At 40.1% G+C, this 26,899-nt stretch overlaps 1 protein-coding gene across 4 annotated transcripts in view; it reads right to left on the bottom strand.

Moving 5' to 3' along the window:
- Positions 1–1,542: 1,542 nt before the first annotated feature.
- mtg2 (mitochondrial ribosome-associated GTPase 2) overlaps positions 1,543–26,899 on the bottom strand; it is a 60,916-nt gene continuing 35,559 nt past the window's right edge. The window contains exons 1-7 of one of the 4 annotated variants that reach the window (XM_078555048.1): positions 13,450–13,597; positions 12,070–12,285; positions 9,848–9,995; positions 7,899–8,014; positions 7,603–7,821; positions 3,317–3,455; positions 1,543–2,039 (exon numbers count right to left, since the gene is read on the bottom strand). In XM_078555048.1, the coding sequence (XP_078411174.1) occupies positions 1,642–2,039; positions 3,317–3,455; positions 7,603–7,821; positions 7,899–8,014; positions 9,848–9,995; positions 12,070–12,279 (1,230 nt within the window). In that variant the 5' untranslated portion in view covers positions 12,280–12,285; positions 13,450–13,597 and the 3' untranslated portion in view covers positions 1,543–1,641. Of the gene's footprint in view, positions 2,040–3,316; positions 3,456–7,602; positions 7,822–7,898; positions 8,015–9,847; positions 9,996–11,304; positions 11,548–12,069; positions 12,286–13,059; positions 13,159–13,449; positions 13,598–26,899 lie in introns of those variants that run through there. The other 3 variants (XM_078555047.1, XM_078555049.1, XM_078555050.1) reach the window with 3 other exon arrangements.

Raw genomic sequence — 26,899 nt, 5'->3', positions numbered from 1 at the left:
ATTAAATAGATAGCTTTTCCATAGACACAACATAAACACATTTTTTCCAAAGGATTATGTATGTGAACCGCCCCTCCCTCCCAGGTCTCTCCCTGCACTCCTAAAATTATATTGTTTATTTCTAAAATTAAAACAATACTGGAAAAACTCAGAAGTCTGACAACAAAAGTGGAGAGAGAACAGAGCTAACGTTTTGAGTCCGATATGACTTCTTCAGCTCCAAAATACTTCATTGATTGTAGAGTACATTGGGATATCCTGAGGTTATGTAAGACATGTGTTTATGTTGGGCTTCCTTCAGTGCTATAAAATTCTGTATCCAATAAGCTTTCAATTTACAATGCTTTTGATCCAATTCTTCATCAAGGGTTTTAATTTTTGCATTTCCTTTATCTTTGCACGAGATTTGTACAATTTATACACGCTGTTTTAAATAAACCAGTTAAAACATTGCCCGTTTTGCTAACTACTTAAAGATCCTTTAAACTCTTTTCCAATTCACAGCCATGCTAAAGATCCAAAACAAATTCTGATTCAGGCCCCAATAGAAGACATGAGGAGCAATGTGAGACCCCCTGGAGTAGGTATTTACACTGCTTGGATTTGACACCACATGAAGCGTGATTCCAGTGCAGTGCCCAAATACATTTTCAGACTATTTCAGGGATTCCTTGGACCTCTTAGGCATTTAAAAATAAACCTACAGGTAAATGTTTAAGCTGTACAGACACACCTACCTAGATTCAATCTTTCAAGTACTGGGAGAAGAGTTTTCAGCATATGAATCAGTCTCTCTGACTTACATTTTAAGCAAAGACAAACTAAATCTTATCAGGATTGGAAATTAAAATAAGTATTGAGTATATTCCTAAATTGCTAAAAAGCTGGTTCATCAGTTGGCTAAAATAGGGCATTAAAATTTACATAATTCTCATCTAATGAATTAAATAGATTAAATGGTCATTTATCTCATTGCTGTTTGTGGGGAAATTGACATGCAAAAGAAGATTGCCATGTTTGCTTACATTACATCGAGTGCACTTCAAAGTAATTCACTGTACGTGATGCTGTTTGAGAGGTACATTGAGACAATATAAAAGCAGATACACAATAGAACAAAAATCATTTGCAAAACCTGTCACTTGCATAGGAACACTAGAATTGCTGGCCACAAAAAATCCAAGGTACATCTAGTTCACTTTCTACCATCCTGGTAGTTGCATTATACAACAATAATGCAGGAATAATGCAGTTGTTCACTAATCAGAGCAATCAATCTCTATCAATTAGCCTACAACAGATCCAGACATGAGGGTTAAGAACACTATATCCCCCAGCGCCCAAAATGGTGGAAAGCTTTGAGGACAATTGGGCCAAAGTCAACTGTTCCTTTCAATCATGCTTCAATTACTCACTGTATTTTAAAACATTTTCAGAAAGAAATCTATCCATTTTGCACGTGAATAAATCTATATTATTTCCATTGTAACAAAATCTTGGTGATCTGCATTTCTGAAGAGAAATAATATACAAAGAACCATAAAGACTTCAACACTTTATATTCAGAACAAAAGATTCTCATGATTTGTTTTTGACTAGTTTAATAATTTACTTTGGATATACATTTCCATAAGTATAATTTTACCACTTTACTGGCACGCAGCCCTTAATCTGGGTGCTCTCCAGGTATCCATCATAAAGTTCCCTAAGATGCAGTAAAAGTTCTTGAACATTTGCACCAGTCAGTGCAGATACTGGGATTATTACATACTGCTTTAATTTTTCTCGAAGCAGAACAAGATTGGTTTTGGACTCTGGAAGGTCTATTTTGTTCCCAATGACACAAAATGGTCTCTCTGATAAACCCCTGTCATACTGCTCCAGTTCATATTTTAAGTCTTCCAACTGCTGCCAGGGCTCCAGTGTTGACAGATCGAGCACAAATAGCAAAAAGCGGCAGCGTTCAATGTGTCTCAAGAAGGAAACTCCCAGGCCCTTGTTTCTATGAGCTCCTCTGATGATTCCAGGGATATCTGCAACTACAGAAAGAAATGCACCTTTACAATGCACAGTAATACCCTCTTAAAATTAGTTTGCAATGTAAAAACTGCTTATAAGCAATTTTGTTCCATTCTGTATTTTTTAAATGCAAGAGCTAACGGCATAGAGGTTCTGAATTTTAAATTTTAAAATCAATAAAGCCTTTGTTGGTGGCATTTCTTGTCCAAAGTGCTAAAATGCATATACAAACAGTGAAAGCTACTTTTTCTTTTTAACATGAAGACTTGTAAGTTGGAACTCCGGTGCACTGTCCACATTCTTCACCTCACTATTGACAGCCACGCCTTCAGCCTTCTCGGCCCTAAAAGCCTTTGCTGTTCCACTTCTCTACACTGCTTAAAAATCACTTCTTTAACCAAGTGTTTGGTCACCTTGCCTCTTCTAACATCTCCTTCTTTGGCTCAGGGTCAATTTTTTTGTCTGATTACACTCTTGTGAAGCACTTTTTGCTAAGGAATCTTTTGCCAAGACCTGAACAGCCATGGGCAGATCTCCAGGAAAGGAAAAATGGAGGAGGATGGACTGGCTGGTTATTCAATATTGTGGAGCAGCTGGGGAGTACAAGGAAGGGTGGCCCGCACTGCAGGCATAAAGGACATCATTCGTACTTTGACTAGGGTAGTTTTGGTGCTGTGGATGGAATGGAAACCTAATTGCAGCATTATTTTTCAAATCAAGATGATAAAATAGCTGCCAGCTGCTCATCCCAAATACATCCATGAGACCCAAGAATTCTGGTAATCCTTGAGCCATTTGGTTTAGCTCCACGCTGTGGAAACAGGCCAAGGCCAAAATCCACCCCAGGGATTCCTCAAGCAGTGGAAGGGCAAAGGCCAGGGAGGGATACTGGTGAACAGAACCATTGAAAAGAGGGTCGTACCTTCAGTCAAAAACTGAAATGATGTTCAAAACTGAACAAAATTCAAACGGGTCGATAATTCTTTGTTGTAACTCCCTTGTGAAGGCTCACGCATGAAGAGTGACCATTTGGGCAAGTTAGAAAAACTGGTATCCCAAGGGGTCCAGCATTCAAGATGGTGGCAGAGCAGATCTGGGTGAAAATTTAATGGAATCCAAAATCCGAAGCCTGGATTGGCAGTATATCTCCCTGAGCATACCAACAACTATCAGACTTACTTGTAAGAGGAGGAGAACGTGTACTAAACTTTCAAAGTAACAACACAATTCTAAACTGTTGTAAATTTCAAAGAGAAAATAAGGGATTTAAAAATGCACTTGTAACAGCATGGCTCACCTGCAATCTGCTCAAAGTCTTGATACTGTATCACACCAACATGAGGATTTAATGTAGTGAACGGGTAATCAGCCACTGCCGGCCGGGCATTTGAGATAGCTCGCAGAAGAGAAGATTTTCCAGCATTGGGAAAGCCAACCTTATCACAATAAGAAATAATGTTTAGATTTCTTGTCAAGTAATGCTAGCCCAAAATAAATGTATTTCAGTCAAATTTCAAAAATAAGGTAATAAAGGCCACACACAGATATTAGCTTCCAATGGCTTCAATAACTACTGAGAAAATTAACCCCTCTGCTCCACCACCACCCACCCCCTCGCCCCCAAAAGTCTTTGCTGAAGTGATATGATGAAAACATAGCAGCCTTGGTTAAAAAATGCTTCACTTCCACTTTCAGGATTCAGGATCAGGAACAAACTTTTCTGATTGTCCATTGGGTAAAGACACCATTTGAGCTAAAGGTCATAAGGTCTCATGTTGCTGGTTTGACCGAGTAATACACCCAATCATTCTGAATAAGACCCTAAGAATCTCTACATTACATCCCTTTTATGGGAATTTTCAGCATGCCAGTATTGTAAGAAGCTTTTTGGCAGAGAGAATACAAACTGGATACACTTGACATGAAGTGCAGAGGGAAATTAATCTGTCTGCCTTTTCTTGCAAACAGTCCCTCATTGGATTGTTAGGCAATACATCCAAGCCTTGCAATATGTTAACATATGCAAGCCTGCCACTGAAGTAGGAAACACTAGTGTTATTCCTAATGGATGGACTAATAAGGTCTGATTTTTTGAGAACACCAGGAACTTTAAGGTCAGAGTTGACATTTTCTGATTAAAGTAGATGCTAAATGTCAAGGTGGTGTGCAAGTGTCACAAATTTGGGGTCCGCACTGGATATTCTATGTTTATGGTTCTTTTGTTTAGCAGACCTCATATCAACCGATACATTTACTGCCCAAAATATAGTTGATTTTTTTTTCCAAAAATATACTTTATTCATAAAATATCTAAAAGAACATTACAAAACATTTCAAAATGGCCATCACAGAAAGTGCAACGATATTCAAATTTTCTACATAGATCATGTTGCACTCTGAGGTGTTTCAACATGACATTATTACTCTGCCCAGTTATTCCAAGGTCCCTGATTGTGTGCACCGAATGTGTTGATCTCAGACATGCTCCCATATTCATTCCTCCTATTTCTGTAAGGCTGACTGCTGAGAACTCTAAAGAGATGAGGACAATACAAACCAACAAACAGGTTTATTTTGAATGAAATTTATGAATAGTTAGATTACCATTTGCACAGCAAGTTTCGCATATTTCCCCATCAATCCTCTAATTGCAAATTATTAAATTACATGCCAAGCAAATTAATACTTCAGTCTAGGGTTTCTGACAGTCTTGCTCTGGCTATAAGGAAAGCAAGATCTTTCTGCCTTACTTTCTGTTCTACTGCCAACTCTCTTTATTCCACAGAAAGAAATGATGCCAAAATCTCAAGCCATTATTTCCAGGACTGTCACTGACCTCATCTCCTCTGGAGGTCTTCCTTCCACACCTTCTAACCTCAGTCTCCCAGCCCCAGGCAGCCGGCTTCTACCTCCTTCCCAAAATCCACAAACAGGTCTGGCCCAGTAGACCCGTCGTATCAGCCTGTTCCTGCCCCACGGAACTTATTTCTTCCTATCTTGACTCCATTCTCTCTCCCCTTGTCCAGCCTCTTCCCACCTACATCCACGATTCCTCTGATGCCCGTCATGTCAAAAATTTCTAGTTTCCTGGCCTTAACCGTTTCCTCTTCACCATGGAGGACCTATCCCTCAACACTTCCATCCCCCACCAGGATGGTCCGAGGGCTCTCTGCTTCTTCCTTGAACAGAGGCCCGAACAATCCCCATACACCACCACTCTCCTCTGTCTGGCTGAACTTGTTCTCTCACTGAACAATTTCTCCTTAAATTGCCTCACTTCCTCCAGATAAAAGGTGTGGTTATGGGAACCTGCATGGGTCCCAGTTATGCCTGTCTCTTTGTGGGGTATGTGGAATATTCCTTGTTCCAGTCCTACTCATGCCCTCTCCCACAACTCTTTCTTCGGCACACCGATGACTGTTTCAGTGCCGCCTGGAAAAAATCATCAATTTTGCTTCCAATTTCCACCCCTCCATCACCTTCACGTGGTCCATCTCTGACACTTCCCTGCAATGATTCACTTGCATTTCCTTCAATTTTGTCTACTGCATTCACTGCTCCCAATGCAGTCTCCTCTACACTGGGGAGACCAAACGCAGACTGGGTGATCGCTTTGCGGAACACATTCAGTCAGTCCGCAAGGATGACCCAGACCTTCCTGTCGCTTGCTATTTCAACACACCATCTTGCTCTCATGCCCACATGTCTGTCCTTGGCCTGCTGCAATGTTCAAGTGAAGCCCAACGCAAACTGGAAGAACAGCACCTCATCTTCCGATTAGGCATCTTATAGCCTTCCGGACCTAATAATGAGTTCAACAACTTTAGACCATGAACTCTCTCCTCTATCTTCACCCCTTTGTTATCCCTTTTTTAAAATTTATTTTTATTTTTTATCCACTTATTTTCATTTTTATTTATTTATTCATTTTGTCCCCTTTTTATCCCTTTTTCCATCCTTTCTCCCCAACCACTGCCCCGTACCTCCACCCCACCTCCAAATGGGCCATGCTACTTGTTCCATGTTGTTCTTTCACAGAGTGCTCACCCTTGTTCTGCTATTAACGCATTCTGCTTTCTTACCTTTATGCCACTATGAGTACCTCCTTTAGCCCTTACCACTACAATTAACACTCCTTTTGTCTTTTTGTCCATGACATCTTTGTCAATCTCTCCTTAGCCCCCACCCATCATTGGCCTTCTATCCAGCTTCACTTGCCCCACCCCCCTTAAACAGTATAAATTTCATCACATTTCTACTTCGCTTTAGCTCTGAATGGTCATGCAGACTAGATACGTTAAATCTGTCTCTCTCCACAGATGCTGTCAGACCTGAGTTTTTCCAGCATTTTCTGTTTTTATGCCAAAATCTTAATATTGCTGCTCCACCCTCAGCTGTTAGGTGTTGTAGGATTGGTTGGTTGAAGTGTCAATCAAAACTAACAGTGTGACTCACACAGCTGCTCTCCCATTGGTGTTGATGCCATGACAACCACCTCTGACTAGACGACTGCTGTACTATGCTGGCCTTACAGCTAATAGGTGATCCCTATTATTTCAAACATACACATCAAGAGTATACACAATTCTGTTAACCACTTTCTCTCATGTCAATATCAAAAAAACTTGATTATCTTGTCTTTTATCTCATTGTTATTTGTGGAAATTCAAATTGCCTGCCATGTTTCTTCATATCAGCAACTGCTCTTGTACTTCACTGGCTGGAATGCAAATTAGGAGGTCGCGAAGGGTGCTACATAAATCGAAGAGCTTTCATTACTTTATTCCACAGTGAGGTATGCTATGACCCAAGTCATTGTAAGTTACTCATCACTGGGCTGATCTCACAATGGTTTTCATTTTGAATTTGCCTATCTAGAATGTGCTTAGCACCAAAATAAAAATGATTAATAATAGGACTTTTTTTTTAAGGAATGACAAGTTTCACTTCATCAACCCTTGCACCAGCAGCTCAACACAGGAGAAAAGGTGAAGAGGGGAGGCATGGGGAGGGGAAAAATAAGCTGCAGGCTGCTCTTGTTCACTTCCTAGCAGTCAGCCAAGGCCTTGGGGCAGGACTTCATCTTGTTCTCTCGGCTAAGGAAGTTGATGCTGAAGAAAAACTTGAAAGAGGCCTTTTTTTTTTAAAGTTCCATTTATCTGCAATTCAAATGACATTCTCGTCACCATCCACCTTAGCACCTCTTAAAATGCATCAGTGTTGAAGTTATTCAAGTCATCAATATCAAGTAAAAGTGCATCGATTCATAGGCAAATAACGTGGAATGCAATTCTTGGTTCTTTTCAGGCATTAAAAGGAACGTGTTCAATAACAAAGCAGGGTGGAAATAGTTTTATTTTAAACCTTAGATTTTTCAATAGTTGGGCAAAAGGTCATACTTTATCATAAAGTGATGAATAATTTGAATGAGAAGTCAGACACACGTGTCAAGTATCCATACTTCAGATACGAAACAGTTGCAGAAAGTGTAGCTTTAGACAGCTGACAGAGGTATTTTGAGTCAATGCACTGCACTACATTGTTGAAAATTGGCAATGAAAAATAACTTTCATCTTTACATACCATCCCAGCATGAGCCATGGTCCTGAGCTCCAGCTGCAAGACCCGCTGCTGACCCTGCTCTCCTGGGGTCGCGGTCGTTGGTGCCCGATTCTCATTAGACAGAAAGAAACGATTGCCCTTGCCGCCAAGCCCCCCATATGCTGCGATATATTCCTCTCCGTGAGATGAGAGATCAGCAACTATCCTCCCATCTTCTTTGACCACAGTACCATGCGGCACCTAACAGCATAATGACGATTTAATTTAGTCAACAGAACCACAAAACTACAAGACTTTGAAAAATTTTGGCTACCCACCATTATGTAAGTGTGAGCTGCATTTCTTCCGTAACAATTTTTACTTCTTCCAGAAACTCCATCATTGCCACGATAAAGGGACACAATGGCTGACAGTGATTTTACTTGTTGAGCAACTGAAAATAAAATCAATATTATTTGAGATTAAAAAAGAGAAATTACCAAACCAGAAAAAAAAACACCTGGGGGGCTGAGATTTAATTCTTTACCTTTCAGGACAACACTTAGCTTTTACTTTAGTTTACAGTTATCGCAGTTATTTTCACCATCACCATCAATAACATTTCACAGCAGTGAGAATAAAACCCTACAGTGGGATGCACACCTCATAAAGACATGTATCGTGCTGCCTTTTGATCTACATGACTAAAGCAACACTAATAGGACGACAGACTGTGAAGTTTCGTTGCTGTGACAACCATTATTATTCCACAAATGAAACAAACTAACACCACTTCTTTCCATCACCATTTTATGCTGGAAAAACTGCCATGATTTTTCTTTTTGAATTGACCAAAAACAGCTTGTGATAACATTTAAAAAAAAAACTCACTATTATCACAGTGTACTGAAATCTTCTACCAATGGAATCATTATAACCTATTTTCTATGATTTCTAAGTTTTGGTCCCGAATGTTTACTTATGCAAATAGGATTTTTTTTCCATATATAACTAAACAGATTTTTGACCAACCTACACTCACCTGCATTTATAATATGGCTGACATTCATTAAACCAAAGTTCTATCTGCCCTCTTGGGCCAGCATTACTTAGCAGGAAAACTAAACAATTTTTCCCAATGCAAGGAAGAGCAAAGGTGTTCTCCCAGTATCCTGGCCAATATTTATTCTTCACCAACATCAAATAAAACTGACCATCATAGGTTGGCATTCAAAAATCTCAAGCCTTGAAGAACACAATTTATGCCAACATCTATGTCTACAGCTTCTTTTATCGTCTCAGTTAGTGCATGTTGTCAATTTGGTCTCTCCCATAGTTTACTACAACAGGAGATTATTATGGCTCATGATGAGCGTTTCTGACTTAGCGTGGTCATTAATTTCATTACTGTTTCTGGAACCTTGATGTGTATAAATTGGTTGGTACATTTCTTTACACTATAACAATGCCTACTCTGCAAAATACTTCATTAGCTGTGAAGTGCTTTGGAATTTTCAGAGATCATGAAAGGCATTATATAAGTTCATGTTCTTTATTTTCTTTGGAACATGAACTAAATCTTTCGTATATAACATAAATGTATTCCATCATACAAATGCTCCCTTTTTTATACTTAAAGTAGATTGCAGTTTTTGTACAAAATTGCTATGATGTACGTGACATATAATGATCATTTAGGCATAATGGTTATTTTGTCAATATAATTATGATAAACAACTCAAAACAGATAAATCAAAACGAACAGCAAGCTGCACTCTTCATACGACAGCTTTTTAAAATCTTATTTCTTTACAAACAGTTTTTAATTTTTTTTTTAAATTACAAAAATACACAAAAGCATCGACAAGCTAGTTAAAACACTATTGCCCTGTGGAACTATAAAGAATCAACAGTTTCTTGAAAGACACCAATTTTCAGGAGCTTTCTAACAGCTGGGGGTTTATCCAGTGAACACCTGAGACATACCAACAGATCCAATGTGTGTAGTATTAGCAAATTTATGTCACAGCAACAGCATAGGCGGTTCAATTAACCTCAGCACCCAGGAGACGGAGGGGGGGGGTGGTGGGGAAAGAGGGTACAAATCAACCAAGATGCTCTTTATTACTATCCAGTAACCTTTGCAAGAAGCTGTGTACACATTAGGATCAGGCATGGTTACAAGCCCTCCAGGGTCAAACAGCCTGCAGACACTCTCAATCATGGCTCATTAATGAATAATGGGTGCTCCTGGGTGGCAACCAATACCCACAGATCTATACTCTACCTTTTAAAATAATATGTCCTCCATTCCCTCCATTTCCACCATCAGGTCCTCCGAATTCTTTGCGCGGCTCACTGTGGAAAGTGCATGTTCCATCACCGCCTCTCCCGCCAAACACACTGACTTTACGTTGATCCACAAAGTACCGGGTCTAAATGAAAAGAAGTTTTATGACTATAAATAATATTACAAACCCAATTTTTTTTAACTCCCTCCTTAAAGAGCAAAAAAACTCTAACCATATAGATAAAGTCCCTCATCAAAAAGTGATAAAACTTGACTTCCTTTTTGTGACCGAATCACAGAATCTTTATGGTGCAGAGGGAGGCCCTTCGGCCCCATTGAGTCTGCACTGGCTCTCTGAAAGAGCATTCTACCCAATCCCACTCCTCTGCCTTATCCCCGTAACCTTGCACATTCTTTGTTTTCAGACAGCAATCAAATTCCTTTTTGAATATTTCAATTGAACCTGCCTCCACCACCCTTTCAGGAAGTTCATTCCAGACTCCAACCACCCTCTGGGTGCAAAAAGTTTTCCTCACATAATTTCTTCTTCTTTTGCCTTTTATTTTGAATCTGTGCCCTCTAGTTCTTGATGTGCTCAAGTGGGAACAGTTTTGCACTGTTTACCCTGTCCATACTCCTCAGGATCTTGAATATCTCTATCAAGTCTCCTCTCAACCTTCTTTTCTCCAAGGAAAAGAGACCAAACCTCTCCAATCTATCCTCACAGCTACAGTTGCTTATCCCTGGAATCATTCTTGTGAATCTCCTCTGCACTCTCTCCAATGCTTTCACATCCTTCCTCAAGTATAACACCCAGAATTGGACACAGTACTCCAGATGAGGCCTAACAAGTGTCTTATACAAGTTTAACATGACCTCCTTACTCTTGTACTCAATGCCCCTATTAATAAAACCTAGGATACTATATGCTTTATTAACTGCTCTCTCAACATGCCCTGCCACCTTCAATGACTTATGTACATTTACGAGACAAGGCACAGGAGCTGACCAAGAAGCTGGACAAAGATTGGAAAGAAGACCATTCCCTGCTGGCTCACAAAACCCCCAAAGTTGAGCACAAGGAAGAGAAACCCAAGGCTTGGGGTTATGATATTATTGTACACTAAGGTCCCTTTGTTCCTACCCGCCCCCCCCCCTTCTTTAGAATTTCTCCCTTTATTTTATACTGTCTCGCTCCAATCTTCCTGCCAAAATGAATCACCTCACACTTCTCTGCATTGAACTTCATCCGCCACTTGTCTGCCCAACCCACCAACATGTCTATGTGGTTTTGAAGTTCAAGACTATCCTTATCAGTTGACAATGCTTCCAATCTTCTGTATTTACATTTACTGGATTGTGGGCACTCACTTTTGTCAGTAATTTGTGTAGGTGGTCATAAACAATGCCCAGGAATTTGCAGTAATAACAATGGTGAAACTACGAGCACTCACCATTATTAAGAGGTAAATTAGCCAGCAATTTCCGGCATCTGCAAAAGCACAGTTAAACACTGAAATCAGAAAACTGATGTCCAAGTTGCCCTGCCTTCCTGAAGCTGAGTTACACTAGTACCTCTCCAAGAGACTTGGCATTCAACTACATGGAAAGGCATGAAATTGCAGGACTTACCCACTAGAGATCTAAACATGTCAGAAAAAAGTTAGGGCTTTTCTATTCAAAGTTAACAGCGTGATAAATCTTTCTTACTACCAAACAACCTCTTTGGCACAAAGTTAACTTCTACAAGTGCAGAGTCTCATTCCTTTAGTTTTTTATATTTGCTGGAGATTCGTTTTAATTTGATATTTTAAAAAATCTCTCATTCCTAATCCCATATTTGTCCCTTTCTTTACTTTGCTTTCTGTGCATGATTTGTCATTAACTATTCTAGCTTAAAGTTTCTGGTTTAGACTCTGCATGTTTCAGTAAGGATTCTTCAAATTGATTGCTTAATGAGACACAGACCCCAGGTCTCCTGTGGAGGATACCACGTTGTTTGACTCTCTAATAACCACAAGTTCCAATGCAAAAGTCCACTTGGAGTCTGTGAACAAGTAAAATCATAATAAATGGCTACCGCCATTCGTTGACTGCTGACCACAAAAGTTAGGCCATTATAAGGCTAATTTAATTCATTTTCCCATCGTCTAAATGCATATCTGTTAAAATCTTTAAATGGCATGTTAAATTTAAGAATGAAGGCTGATCCATATTACCAGTTTCTTTTCAGAAAGCTCTTTCTTCTTCTGGAGGCCTCGAGCCTTAGCGTAGTTCAAACAACTTACGGTGAAACTTCGTAATGAAGTGTTGTTGGCATGAGAGTATGCCAAAAGATTACATGCCACATGTTGGCATAACCAAACACCTTCTACAGAAGTCTGCGGTGGAATGCACTTTCCCAGTGACAAGATCCGGCTTATGAACATGGTAGGCTGACAAAGAGGAATTTTTAAAAATCAGTAACAACTTGTATTTATGTAGCACTTTTAACATAGCAAAACACCACAAAGTACTTCACAGGAATATCATCAAACAAAATTTGACATCAAGGCAGATAAAAAGATATTAGAACAAATAACTAAAAGCCTGATCAAAGAGCTAGGTTTTAAGGAGCCTCTGAAAGCAGAGAGGTAGAGGGGTAAGGAGAGGGAATTCTAGAGCTTTGGAACTAGGCTGAAGGCACGGCCGCATACAATGGAGTGAAGAAAAGTAGGAATGTGCAAGAGGCCAGAATTAAGGAACGCAGAGGTTTGAGAGAGTTGCAGGGCTGGAGGCAACAGAGACAGGGGGAGGCGAGGCAAGGCCATGGAGGGATTTAAATATATTGGTAATTTAACAGATATGACACAGTATTTTAGGAATTGTCACTGTAAAAGTTCCAGACATCAAACTGCTCACTGCTTAAGGGCATCTCTAGCAGAGACATGATTTCAGGGGATTATCAATGCTCTTCTCACCTCATTCCAGTTCTGCAACCGTGATGTCAAAAAAGGTGCTAAAAACTTAGCAAGGGGTGAGCTTGATAGGCTCAACAGCCATTCGTCAATTCTACCTTTTTAATGTATCAAACAATAGCTGATTAACCATTTTCAACAATACACTTCCCGAATTAAGGCTCTAGGTTTTCGAATATTTCCAACCAATTCAACAAACCGCAGTGACTTGGTCATCCCCACATTTACTGCTACAAAGACCTGGCCACTCACAAGAAAACTTTAAAGCTCAAATACTGGGAAACTAGTCCTTTTCCTGCCCAATTTCAATTTCTTCCAGTTACAAGCAGCCACTGACTGAGCAGTTGTGTTAAATGCCTGAAGAGGTTCGAGACGTTATTTAAATACAGGTCTTTCCTCTTCCATGTTGTTATGGTTTAAAAAACAGGGGTTAAAAAATGTTCCCTTTATCAAATAAACTTTTAAGAATTAAAAGCATATTCCAGAATGGCTTTGAACTTTCCTCAAGCTCGGACAACAACACTGACTGCACCAGCTGCATGGGTCGCCAGCTAATCACGCCCCTTTCTCGGCTCACTCCCCACAAGGGCAATGCTGAGGCCCACAGCCGGGCGGGGTTATAACGCGAGCCCGGGGATTCACCTGCGGCCTGTCGTTCTCAAGGCGGATATTAGCAGCAACATCAGAGCTGAAGGAAGATGGAAAGCGCCAATGCCCAGGAGGGAGAAGGGAACGACTCCCAAACCCGAACCTTGGACAAAATCCGCACCTCCCAATACTCACCCCACAGCAACGGAAGGAGGTGGTGGGGGGCGGGGCATCTGATGGCCACACCCACAACAAATGAGGGGGCGTGGCATCTACTGGCCGTACCCTGAACCACTGGGGGGCGGGGTCTGCTGGCCACACCCACAACCACTGGGAGGTCTGCTGGCAACACCCAGAACCATTGGGGGCGGTCTGCTGGTCACATGCACAATCACTGGAAGGTCTGCTGGCCACACCCACAACCACTGGGGGGTCTGCTGGCCGGGGCGGGGCGGGGTGGGGGTTGCGGGTGGCAGTCTGCTGGTCACATCCACAACCACTGGGGGGTCTGCTGGCCACACCCACTACCAATGGTGGGGGGCGGGGAGGCAGTTGGCCATACCTACAAACACTGAGGGGGTGGGTGTTTGCTGGCCATGCCCATGCCCATGGCCATCAAGGAGTGGGGTCTGTACTGACCACACCTTATTAAACATTGTGGGGCAGGGTAGTTGCTGGCCACACCCAGGTACAGCTCAACCAGGTACAACCACAGCCTCATGCACTCAACTACTGTGAAGAGCAGAGTACCCCTCAGGCTGAATGTTTGACATGTTATGAATATTGTAAAAATTAACTGTATTTGTACACGTAGGAATAACATACAGCATTGGAAGAAACTAATTGTTTTTTGCACATTGTTTAATGTCTTGTAATAGGTTTTTGTAAATTTTATTAATAAAGTATAATTTTGGAAAAAAGTTACACAGCTCAAATCAAACAGCTTTGTCCATACATCCCAATATTCAAACTGGAGACCAGAATATTCGGAGTTAAAACCAGGTAGAATGGTACACAACTAAACTGGAAACAGATCCCAAACACCCAAATTCTAATCTGTGGAGCAGAGTATTTACATAGCTCAAATTATAGAGTATTGTACACACATCCCAACACCTAAACTGAAGACTAGAGCATTCACCGCTCAAAACAGTGAACATTGCATACGTTGCCAACATGTAAACTGGGGGTCAGAGTCTTTACATAGCTACAATCAGTGAACATTGTATACACATCCCAAGACCTATACTGAGCACTGATGACACCACTATCAACTGAAACATTGCCCTGTTTTTACACTTTGAGATATTGAATGATCCCATGTTCTCTACTAATTCAGGTGGCCAGATTTCAGGTTTCCTTTCTTTCACAATATAGGCATTCTAAATCTTTTATGTTAACCATGATTGACACATTTAATCAATCAAGTAAAAAGGTAAGAAGTGCACCCCTCCCTCCCCACCATCTCAAAGTGACATCATTAATCAACTATAACAAAAGCCAAACCTTTAAAGAAAATTTACCAAATCAAATTAAAATTATATTCAGTAGGGTGATGAAGCACTCCAGTCCCAATGGTTTAGTATTGATGTTCTAGCTCTTCACATAACTCTAACCACCAAGAGGAAAAGGACAAGGATTTATTGCAAATTTGCCCATAATAAACCATTTTAATTTCAATGAAACAGAAGTTTATAATAGATTTCACAAAATGTTTAGGTCAAAAACTAACAAATGAAATTAAAATACAGGATTCAATTTGAATAAAGCAAACCCCATGATTTTGGATTTTCATCATAAGATCATGCATAAAAAACAAAAGCACTGCCATAAATGTGAGTTCCAGAACAACTGGTTCTTGCTGGAGTGGTGTATCTCATGACACGACCAGTTAGACTTATCTCCATTCCTGTCAGCCTGGAAACTTTTGTGTGACCTGGTAACAGCATGACAAGGGCAATGGGGCATCTGGGACCTTGGTGAACGACGGGACCAACAGTGTATCGCTTAACCAATGAAGGTTAAGCATAGAAAAGGAAATGGGGGAAAAACAGAGGAGGGGTGGATTAGATTCAAATCAGGTACAAGAAGAGAAATACAGAAATAGAAATAATTATTGTGTCATGAGAGGGGAAAAAAGACAGAAAGGTAACATAGATCTTTTTCTAAATTCACATTTCTAAATCTTCAGGATCAATTTACTACAAGGTAGTAAACAATTTAAATTGTTCAGTTCCTGAACCAGAGATGTCGATAGGTGCTGGAATAACAATTATTACGTTGCTGAAGATACTTACCCTCAATAACTCAACTTAACCAATAGGTACAGATCCAGTAAATTCTTAAAAATAAGACAGAGGGTAAGGGTGAGATGCCGTTTGTGTGTGGCAAGTGGTGGAGTGGCATAGGTGTACCTACAGCAAATGGACTGCCGCAGTTCAAGAAGGCAGCTCGCTACCACCTTTTCGAGGGCAATTAGGAATAAGCAACAAATGTTGGCCTTGCCAGCGATGCTCATCCCATGAAAGAATAAAAAAACGGCTGCAACTTCTAGAGCTTCTCCCCTCACAGTGTATCTCTTAATCCCTGAATATGTTGGTCAATTTGCATATTAATAAAGGGTTGTGTTGTTAACACATATTTATTTTACCAATCACTCAAGCTGGCAGTATTTTTTTGTGGCATTTGGCACCCGGGCTATAGTCTATGAACTTCCAAAAGCTCATCCAAAACCTAGACTGTGCAGTTCAAAAATAGGTCAGTGATAACCCTCACCCAACTAAATATACAAGTATAGATTTTCTAAATAATTTTATTGCAAACTCAAATCTACAATACTACAAACAAATGTTTTTGGCATGATCAAGGTGTGAAAGGTGAATATAAATGACAGTATTTCATACATAGACATTTTACAGCAATTTTATATTGTTAAGGTATAGTAATTGTCTTTATCATGGTAGTAATAATCTCTTTATGGAAGGCAGCTTGCACACATGCTATATTATTATACAGGCCTCATCTATGCCAAGCTACAATTGTAAGATCAACTTTATGCAGCAGTCCTTATTTAGCCAACATATCTTTTTTGTTCACTTTGATAATCAAGGCTAATCAAGTACTTGATTATAACCCAAAGCAAGGAATTCCGACTTTGTATGGGTCATAGGCGAGGCCATATATGGAATATGGTGTGTAGTACAGGGTGCCATATCATTAAACTAAAGAGAGAGTTCAAAGAGGAACAACATGAATGATTTTAGGGCTTAAGAATCTAAATTGTGAACAATGAGTTACAGAGCTGAACTTTTATTGGATAGAAGAACATAGTAGCCTTAGACTCTACTTGGAATCAATTAGAATCAACTCACTGTGGCACAAGATTACATACAATAACATTTTCAAAGTAGACAACAAACTGAAATTCTGTTTTCAAATGCTTTCTGTCAGGATGTGAGTGATAACAGATCTGTTGTGCAGTGACAGATGAATAACCACCAAAGGTATAGTGCAACATTATATTCAGCAAAGCAAGGAGAGCATTCGATTGCTCGGGGCATAATTTTTCTTCCCCACACCATAAAATGTTGATTTTTTTTCATATTTTGGAGATTGAACAAATATCCACTGTTTAGGATGCTTGATCATCCTAATTGTGCTTTTATTTGATCTCTGGATATGCGTAACATTGGCAAACCAATTTTAATGCCTATCCCTAGTTGCCCTGAGGTTATGTGGGTCAATCATACGGAACTGGAGCAGGTAGGGGTAGCAGCTCCCCTTTGATGAAGGACAGGAATGAAACAGTCAGATTTTTAAAATGAATAACATGAATAATAATTTAAAACAAAAAAAAAGAACAGCAGCTTTCGTGGATATTTTATCCTGGTACCAGCCAACAATTTGCTTGATTGATCGAATTCAATTTCCGAACTTGTCATGTTGTAATTTGAACTCATGACTGGTAGTCCAGAACCATAAACATTACTCTACAGCACATAATGGACTTCACATAGCAAGGAATTCTAGAACCTATCAGTCCCCAATTTTCCAGAACCTGTGTCATTACAGGGCTCCTGATCAAAATTCTGAACTTTTACCACTGCAGCCTGGAATATCTAGTACTACCACACATTAAGCAGTTATGCTTGAATCAAAACAAGCATTCAGACCATCAATAAAACTGCTATTAAAAGTAATGATAATCCACACAAATTCCATGCCACTTGCAGGGTTTATCAAGCTACATCTCCTTATAGAAATCTAGCAGATTATCACTTCATAATTTTGTTACAAAATCGCCAGTTGTCTTGTTTTGCAAAGAAGACTGATCAAGTAATCAAACAATCCTATTCGATGGATATTTGCATGCGAACAGCACATTAAAAATATAATCAACGCAGCAATTTATTAGATTCCTTTTAAAATTAAAATGTAACAACTTTAAATAGCAACATAAAATTTCTAGTACAGGCAAGACAATTCAACTCACTTGTACCTACAACAACTTCAACGTCTTTTGGTCACTAAATTCAAACAGCAATTGCCTCAATTTATAGAGGTGCACAAACATCTACTCAACGTTTAGTGTTTTTAGATAATGATAAGACGATAAAGACTTAACATATAACATTACAACAAGTTTCATCGAAAAATTTCAGTATTACTAAAATCTCAAGTTTTTTGTTTCTTGAAAACAAGCAGATGATTGTCACAGTACAATCTGTATTTTAGCTATTTGGCTGTTTAACAGCAAGACGAAAAAAACAACATTGGCTCTATCAACAAATGAAACGCAAAATGTCCATGTGATTATACATTGAAATACAAATTTTACAGCAAACAGTATAACCATCAGTGCTCATTAAATCAAGTGTCCTTACATTCCCACATTGGACAAAGATTCTCCAGTTACACAAGCTGGTGCACTCTGGAATTAATGCTTTTAATATTTACACAAAATGGTTGACTTTGGACTGTGTGTTTTAGAATCACTCCCTTGAGTACTTTTTAGAACAAAGACATACTTTTCTGGTTAAATCGATAATGAAAAATGAATGTAAATATAATACATTTATTATAATACTTATCAAACTTTACTCCAAATGTTCCCAATCTGCACCCAACACCCACCCGTCCCTCTCCCTCCCCCCACCACCACAACCCATGCCCCATGAGGTTTCCAGGACCTTCTGGTTTGAAAGATAGTATGGTCCAGTTAACAGATTTCTTAATAATTGCTGCCAATACTGCTCTGTTATTAACAGATAGTCAGGCTCTTCCCTCCAATTAGTGTTAACTAATTAATAATTGTAATCCACTACACCTAGAGCCCTGATGGCAAATGATGGAACTCGTACATACAGCATTCAACTTGGAACTGAACCCAGTGGTCTTCTCATGGAAGAAAGTCAGTGGCCACCAAGCCATCTGTAGCAATGCTTTGTTTTTAATCTAGAACTAATACACTCCTTAGGTCTGTGCCAAGTCCTAAAAGATGCTGAAGACAAGCTGCTAACAAAGATAAACTACAAAAACAGAAAATATTTGTGTATCAAAATTGATTCCTCAGCTGTTGTACAGCTCCTACAAAATGATTGTAAGCATGAAAACTATTTTTAGAGCTTAAAAGTAGAAGTCACTGTGGGCTCATCAACATTATCTGTTCATATTGGCATACACTGTTTTCAATACTCAGTTACATAACAATTGCACTCATAAATACAAAGTTATTAGATACAACTGTGGTATTTTAAAAAATCATGTTTGAGGCAATGTTATGCAAACACCACATTAGAACAAATAAATGCCTGTAAATATTATTTCACGTATACATCACTCTCATTATGAACACTATCATATAAACTTTGAAAATGTACTGATAGTTAACACTTATATGTTTTTCTTCTAATGGCCCCAATATTATCATTCCACATAACTCTCCGTGTATTGACATTTATACCAGTTTCACCTGATTCAAGTGATAGTGGCACTTACTGAGTGTTTCATTTGCTAAAACAAATTGTGATGAATTATGAATATCAATTTGCAGACAAGTGATAGGAATTAAATTTAGAATTAACTGCCTTCCATATAGAAATCTAATGCACCAATAGCAACTACCTCTGACAATTAAATCCTGTCTTGAATGTAATTTACCTATGCTTTAGGGTCAAGGTGACAATGTGCTTCCTCAATGTACAACTTAACATGTTGCGTTCCAATTAGACTTTGCTGGAAACACAAGTGGACTTTTAGTGATCGCTATCCAATACTTGGTTGCTGCATTTAATATGGAAGAAGAAAATCTTAGTGCAAAGTTTAGTATAAACACACAAGTGCTTAAATCCACAGGACAATTCGCTGTTTCAGAGAGCACCCGCAAACTTATAAAACCAACCATCTTATGTATCCATGGTGGACCATTGGAAGTGCACTAGTATTAGGTTGAAATCCTATTAACAAACAGATGCAATTGTACAACAGTGCAACAATTTAAAACATACAATATTCACAGCACCAAGTCTAAAACAATTACGCATTGGCTTGTCATCGGTAGTGCAATGTTACTATTCACCATGAAAAGAATGAACATTTCTACAACATCCAGAAGCTGCTTTGAGCTACTTCTCAAAAATGAAATATGACAGTCCATGCTTCATTTTAGTCTGTAAAAATCAATGAAGGATGTTGTGTATACATGACTGTTTCAGAGATGGCAATCAGCTGTTTCCTATTGCTGGTAGTTTCCGTACTGTGCCTGCAAGGGGAAAAAAATCCAGCATCAATAAATTAACAAAACTGGTGAAAAGAAAGTGGATTATAAAAAAGAATACAGATTTATGTTAAATATTTTTCTAACTGCCTTATTAAATAATTTAAAGCTGTGGTATTTTGCTGCATTTTTCACAGCTTGGTTGTACACTCAAATTCATGTAAGATCAACAAGTCACTGACAAAAATTAAACACTCAAACGTGAGAAAACATTTTTTCATTCAGCAAGTTTTTGTGATCCAGAATGCACTGCCTTAAAAAGGGAGAGAAAGCAAATTCAGTAGGCACGTTCAGAATTAATATTTTAGGCCTGTGAGGTGGAGGTGGAATAGAAGCTTTTCAAGGGGTGGCTATGCATTAGCTATGCAGCACCTTGATTAGACCCCATTTGGATATTTTGTGCACTACACCTCAGGAAAAGATATTTTGGTCTCAGGAGGGGTTCTGGAGAATTCTACAATGCCTAATACATGCTGTAGTAAATTTTCAGTGTGAACAGAGAACACCTCCTCCATTCGTTGCTCCATGGTTATAAAAGTTCAATCTCAAATTCTACTTAACACACTCAAGGGATAAGAAAAAATAGAAGTGTGCAGAATTAGCAAAGAGCACTGCTTGTGCCTTGTTCCCCTGCCTAGGAAACATCCTATTTTATGATACTAGTCAGGGCCCTAAAATAAAATATTTGAATTTTTAAAAATCTGCATTATACACAAATCAGTAATTGTGGACACTGGTGAATCTTAAGCTCTTTAAAAATGAACGTGGGTTGGGACCATTTCTGGGTCCTGACCCTGCAGTTGCTGGCAGCACACCCCAGGCACAATGGAGGCATGGAGGCAGCCACCTAATTGGCTGCCGCTGTGTCTGCCGTCCAATCAGGAAAAGCACACGTGTTCCTGAGACTGAAGGCCCAATCAGAGGGCCTGTAACATTGGCGGGACTGCAGCCTCACTGACAGATGCACCTCTGCCGCTGTACAAGGGGACCATCTTGAGCCACACTGTGAAGACGTTTCAATTCTGTAAAAATTAACTGCGGCCACGGCTGCCAGGCCATCACTGTGGAGGGGAAACCCCTCGGTTCCCCCCCACCCCGACCAGTACCTATAAACTGCTTCCAGGCACCTGTTGGGCTATGGCCTCAGCAGAGGGAATGTCCACAGCCAGGAAGATGGAATCATAGAATCATATAAAGTTTACGGCACAGAAAGAGGCCACTTGGCTAATCATGTCTGCGCCAGCTGAAAAACGAGCCACCCAGCATAATCCCACTTTCCAGCACTTGGTCTGTAGCCCTGCAGGTTACTGCACTTGAGGTGCATATCCAGACACCTTTAAATTGGGTTGAGGCTTTCTGCCGCTACCACCCTTTCAGGTAATGAGTTCCAGATCACTACAACCCTCTGGGTGAAAAGGTTTTTCCTCATCTCCCCCTCTAATCCTTCTAACAATCACTTTAAATCTATAGCCCCTAGTCACTGACCTCTCTGCTAAAGTAAAGAGGCCCTTCCCATCAACTCTGCCCAGGCCCCTCACAATTTTGTACATCTCAATCAAATCTCCCCTCAGCCTCCTCTGTTCCAAGGAGAACAACCCCAAGCTATCCAATCTTTCCTCTTAGCTGCAATTTTCCAGTCCTGGCAACATCCTTGTAAATCTCCTCTGCACCCTCTCTAGTGCAATTACATCCTTTCTGTAATGAGGTGGTCAGAACTGCACACAGTACTCAAGTTATAAATAATCATTTGGGTAGCATAGAACTTGAGTGTTGCTGAAAAAAGAGACATGTCAAAGCCTTTCATCTTGCACTCATCATGACATTTTGCAAGAATACCAATATAAGGGGAAAACACAATTTGTATTGTATGTGAAGAGGGTGCTGATTGGTTGGCAAGTGGACTCTGATTGGTAGAGGCATTGCCATGAAGAATGCACCAGCGATGATGACTGACAGTTAGCTGCCAAGCATTGTTTGAAAGTTAAACCAAGGAGTTTGACCCTGATTGGTCAAGGCATTGTCCTGAGGAATGAGTCAGCGAATGGTTGTCACTTACTTTGTTTAGCTGAAACAGGTGCAACCAATCAGCACACTCTTCAAATACAGTATAAATTGTTGTTTTCCCCTTATATTGGTATTCTTGCAAGATGAGTGCAAGATGAAATGCTTCGACATGTCTCATTCTTCAGCAATACTCAAGTTGCAGCCTAACTAATGACTTATATAGTTCCAGCATCAACTCCCTGTTCTTATATTCTATGCCTCGGCAAATAAATGAAAGGATTCCACATACCATCTTAACTACCTTATCAACTTGTCCTTTCAGGGATCTGTGGACATTAAATCCAAGGTCCCTCATTTCCTCTACACCTCTCAATATCCTCCTATTTATTGTGTAATTTTTTGCCTTATTCAACCTCCCCAAATGCACTCACACTTCTCTGGGTTGAATTCAATTTGCCACTTTTCTGCCCACCTAACCAGTCTATTGATATGTTCCTGAAGTCTATAGTAATCCTCCTCACTATCAACTTAGCAGCCAATTTTTGTGTCACCTGCAAACTTCTTGATCATCCCCCCTACATTTATGTCCAATACATACAACAAAAGCAGGGAACCTAGTACTGAGCCCTGTGGAAACCCACTGGAAACAGCCTTCCAGTCACAAAAACATCCATCAACAATTACCCTTTGTTTCCTGCCACTGAGCCAATTTTGTATCCAGCTTGCTACATTCCCCTGGATCCCATGGCCTTTTTTTCAAATGAGTCCACCATATGGGACCTTGTCAAAAGCCTTGCTAAAATCCATGTAGACCATATCAACTGCACTGTCCTTGTTATAACATGGTGCGTAGTGGTGTCTCAACGATGAGATTTTGAGACTTGTAGATTTAAACATGAACCCTTTATTGTTAACCTTTAATTATTTACAGATCCAAGGTATGGTCATGCATGGAGCTGTTGTCTCCATGCAGGCTGGTTCCAGAGTGTTCTCTCTAAACTGTTCTCTTAGTCTATTACCATGTGACTTTATACATCATACCGTGGGTGGTGCTATTCTCCAGTTCCATGTTAAGTCTTGCTCTGCTGAGCACCTTTACATTACAATGGAATGTTGGCACATACAATATCAGACAACATCTCCTTTCTTCGCCAAATAAAACTTTCCTCCCTTCCAATGGAGTATTAGAATACAATCTTTACTTGCTATCTCTTCTCCCCCCACCTCAAGTCTCTGACTTTATAAATTTAGATGGTCTTGCGGCTTGACAGTTCTTCCACATCTTGGTCTGTTACATTTGGAGGAATGATAATAGTACTCTGCGCTTGGCACTTGGCTACCTCTACTTTTTGTGCTCCTTTGAGTTGTGTTTCTCTTTATTAACAACTTGTCTGCTCTTTACAGATGCTGTTGGTTTGTCCCGTTTCTTCTGAGAGGAATGTGCACTCCATTCGGTCCTAGAGTGGATGCGAATTTTCTTTTTCCATGGTGTCTGCCATGTTCTTGCTGGACTTATATACGCTTTGCAAATGGAACCTTCACGCCCAATTGTTTCACAATCTCAGCCAAACATTTGTTTGCTGTTTTATTTCCAAACCATTTTGCAAGCTTATGAATCTTTTCAGTCAGCTCAATGGTTCTCAGCATGTCTGATACAACCAGTGCCTTGCACTTCAGTGACAGATTTGCATTTTCTGATCTCATTTCTGTCTTTTGTTTTTCTGCCTGCAACAGAACACTGTCCATGTCTTTCATTTTGGTTTCACTGTTGGTCAGGTCTGTCTCCGGTGAAGTCTTAACCCATTTCAGTTCTGTAATTGTGCAAGTCATGGCTTCATTATCTGCTCACAGCTTTGAAAGCTCGACGGCTTTTCCTTTCAATCCTCCTCTTTTTCATTCAACTGCTTCTTCAGCTCTTCAGACTGTTTCTTGTAGCTTTCGGCTTCCTCCTGGAATGTTGAACATTGCTGAGTCTACCCTGCCATCTTGTTCTTCAGTTTGCTCAGAGTGACATTACATTCATTTTGCTTCTCTTCATAATTTTCCAGAAAAATAAACTTTGCCCTGAGGGATTCTTATAACATGTGAAGGTCTTTCGACAGGTTTTCCTTTGTTTTGCAAAGCACACTTGAGCTTTCTTGTAATTTAGCATAGTCTCCTCAACTTTCTTCTGTTGTGCTTCCATTCTGCCATTTAAGGCAGACTTCATTTCTTAATGTTACCGAATGGTTACGCATTCCTTTTGCATTTGATCTTGAAGGACAATCAATTGTTCCTTCAACCGTTCATTTTCTTGTTGGCCTCTCGCCAACTCACTCTGAGCTTCAGCGCATTGCTTTGTTGCTACTGATAATTCCAACACAGCTTTTTCTGAAATAATATTCAATGGCCTTTTTAGCTCCTCGTGTTTTTCCATGGCTACTTATTGATTCTTCAAGGAGTCTTTCAGGGTAACAACTTCTTTGCTTGCCTTTCCTGCCTGCTGTTTTGCCTGGCTCTACATCTGGTTGAGTTTTCCCAACTCCTGCTTTGATTTGCCAACTGTGCAATTGAGGGTTGTTATTTCCTCCTGATACCTATGTGTCATCTCTGAAATTTATTTGTTCAGATCTTGAACAGCTTGGCTCATTAAAGGCCTCAGTTTATCGTGCACTTTCAAAAGTATATACTCAGCTTGAATTTTGCACCTCAAATCTTCCAGTTCAGCTCTGATGTGAACATTTTCCTGTAGAACAGCTTCATTTACTTTTTGCATGTTTTGTTTCTGTTGAGTTACCTCACGCTCTGGGGTCTTCAGTTGCCCTCTCTCTGGGCTCATTTGGTACCCTTCCTCTGGGGTCTCCGCTTGCCCTCCCTCCGGGGTATTTTGTTGTCTTCCCTCTGAGGTCTTTGTTGCCCTCTCCCTGGGGTCTTTTGTTGCCCTCACTCTGGGGTCTTTTGTTGCCCTTGGCACTTTATTAGGAGTTGCCCTCTCTCTGGGGTCTCTTGTTGACCTCAGCAGAGTTGCCTTCTCTCTGGGGTCTCTTGCCCTCGGAGGAGTTGCCCTCTCTCTGGTGTCTCTTGTTGCCCTTGATGTAGTTGTCCTTTCTCTAGGGTCTCTTCCAATTTTCTGTCCATGGCTGTTTTCTTTTCTTGTAGTTACTGCTTCAAATTGTGTTGTCTCTTTAAGAGCTGTCAGTGCATAACTGTTTTTTTTTTACTCAGACAGTCTCTGCAGCTGGTTGGTTCCTTTGTTATGAGTTTCCTGCACTTTTCTGCCTTTGGCAGGTTCGCCGATGATCCTGGGCTTTCTTTGCTTAGACTATTAAAGAGAATTTCTTTTCTGGACGATTCTTGCCTTTTTTCTCTTACCTCTGCAGGTTTTATTTTTTGAACTCTGTGCTTTGGGAGACTGCTCAGCCATTCGGCGATCAGCCTTTTTTAAATTAAACTTAAAGCTACAGCACTTTTCACCTCTGCACTGCCAGCCCTTTGTTTTGTTTTAGGTAACTTTTTTTTTTAAGCAGCTTCCTCTTTACTCTGCAGCGTTTCTTCTTAAACTTTTGACTCTGCCAGCTGATTTTTACAGGGTGGTTTTTTTCTAAACCTTTGTTATTTACTTGCAGCTCTCTTTTAGCTGCCCTCTGGATGCTGAGCAGTAATATAAGTACAGCTTCTTTCTTTGCATTTTTACTCACCATCTCGTGCACTCAGGGTCTTGCGAGTTTTCTAGTGTTGCTCACCCATCTTGTGATCTAAGCAGTTTTTTGCTCTGTGCCATCCAGGGGTCTTGCAATGGGCTTCCACTCACTTTGGTGAATTCCTCAACTTCTAAGTCTGTGCAAAGCTTCTTCAATTTTTTCTTCAAATTTTGCTTCATAGCTGCACATCTGTCTGGCTAGGCTACAGCTGCTTTTAGTTCCTCGCACCTTTGAATGCTGTCCTGGGTTCATGCTTTTAGCTGCCAACTTTCATATCACTGTGGATCACCATGTCAGATTATGGTACTATCTCTGATGTGAAATCTTGTAGAAGTGATCACCACTGCCGACCATGTGGTACTATGCTAATAGCGCTGATCTCCCACCGCTGCCAACCATGTTGTATTATGGTGGGTGGTGATGTCTCAATGATGAGATCTTAAGACTTATACATTTAAAAAAGAGCCCTTCATTGTTAACCTTTAAACATTTACAGATCCAATGTATGGTCATGCATGGAACTATTGTCTCAATGCAGGAAGGTTCCAGAGTGTTCTCTCTAGACTTTTCTCTCAGTCTATTACCGTGTGACTCTTTACATCATACTGTGGGCAGTGCTATTCTCCAGTCCCACGCTTACCCTTGCTTTGCTGAGCACCTTTACAGTACAATGGCATGCAGACAAATCCAAAATCATACAACAACCCTCATCATTGTTACTTCCTCAAAAAAATTTAATCAAATTAATCAGACATGACCTTCCCTTAACAAATCCATGCTGACTGTCCTTGATTAATCCATGCCTTTCTAAGTAACAGCTTATCCTGACCCTCAGAATTGATTCTAATAATTTGCCCGCTACTGAGGTCAGATGCCAGCAGTGTCCCCAATCTGCCCACAATTAGGCATTAAATGCAAAGTGGTTACCTGTCACTGCCAGGCAGACAGCCTTGCCATTTCTGCCTCGCCTCTGGCAAGATCAGCCAGAAGTGGGAACTCACAGCCCACCAACCCAAAGCCCTCCCGTTCTAGAGCCCTACCATTC

The sequence above is a fragment of the Cetorhinus maximus genome, chromosome 13 (assembly GCF_964194155.1).
Source record: "Cetorhinus maximus chromosome 13, sCetMax3.hap1.1, whole genome shotgun sequence".
Taxonomy (NCBI): domain Eukaryota; kingdom Metazoa; phylum Chordata; class Chondrichthyes; order Lamniformes; family Cetorhinidae; genus Cetorhinus; species Cetorhinus maximus.
The sequence above is the reverse complement of the archived record's forward strand: the minus strand, read 5'-3'. Positions and strand labels throughout refer to the sequence as shown.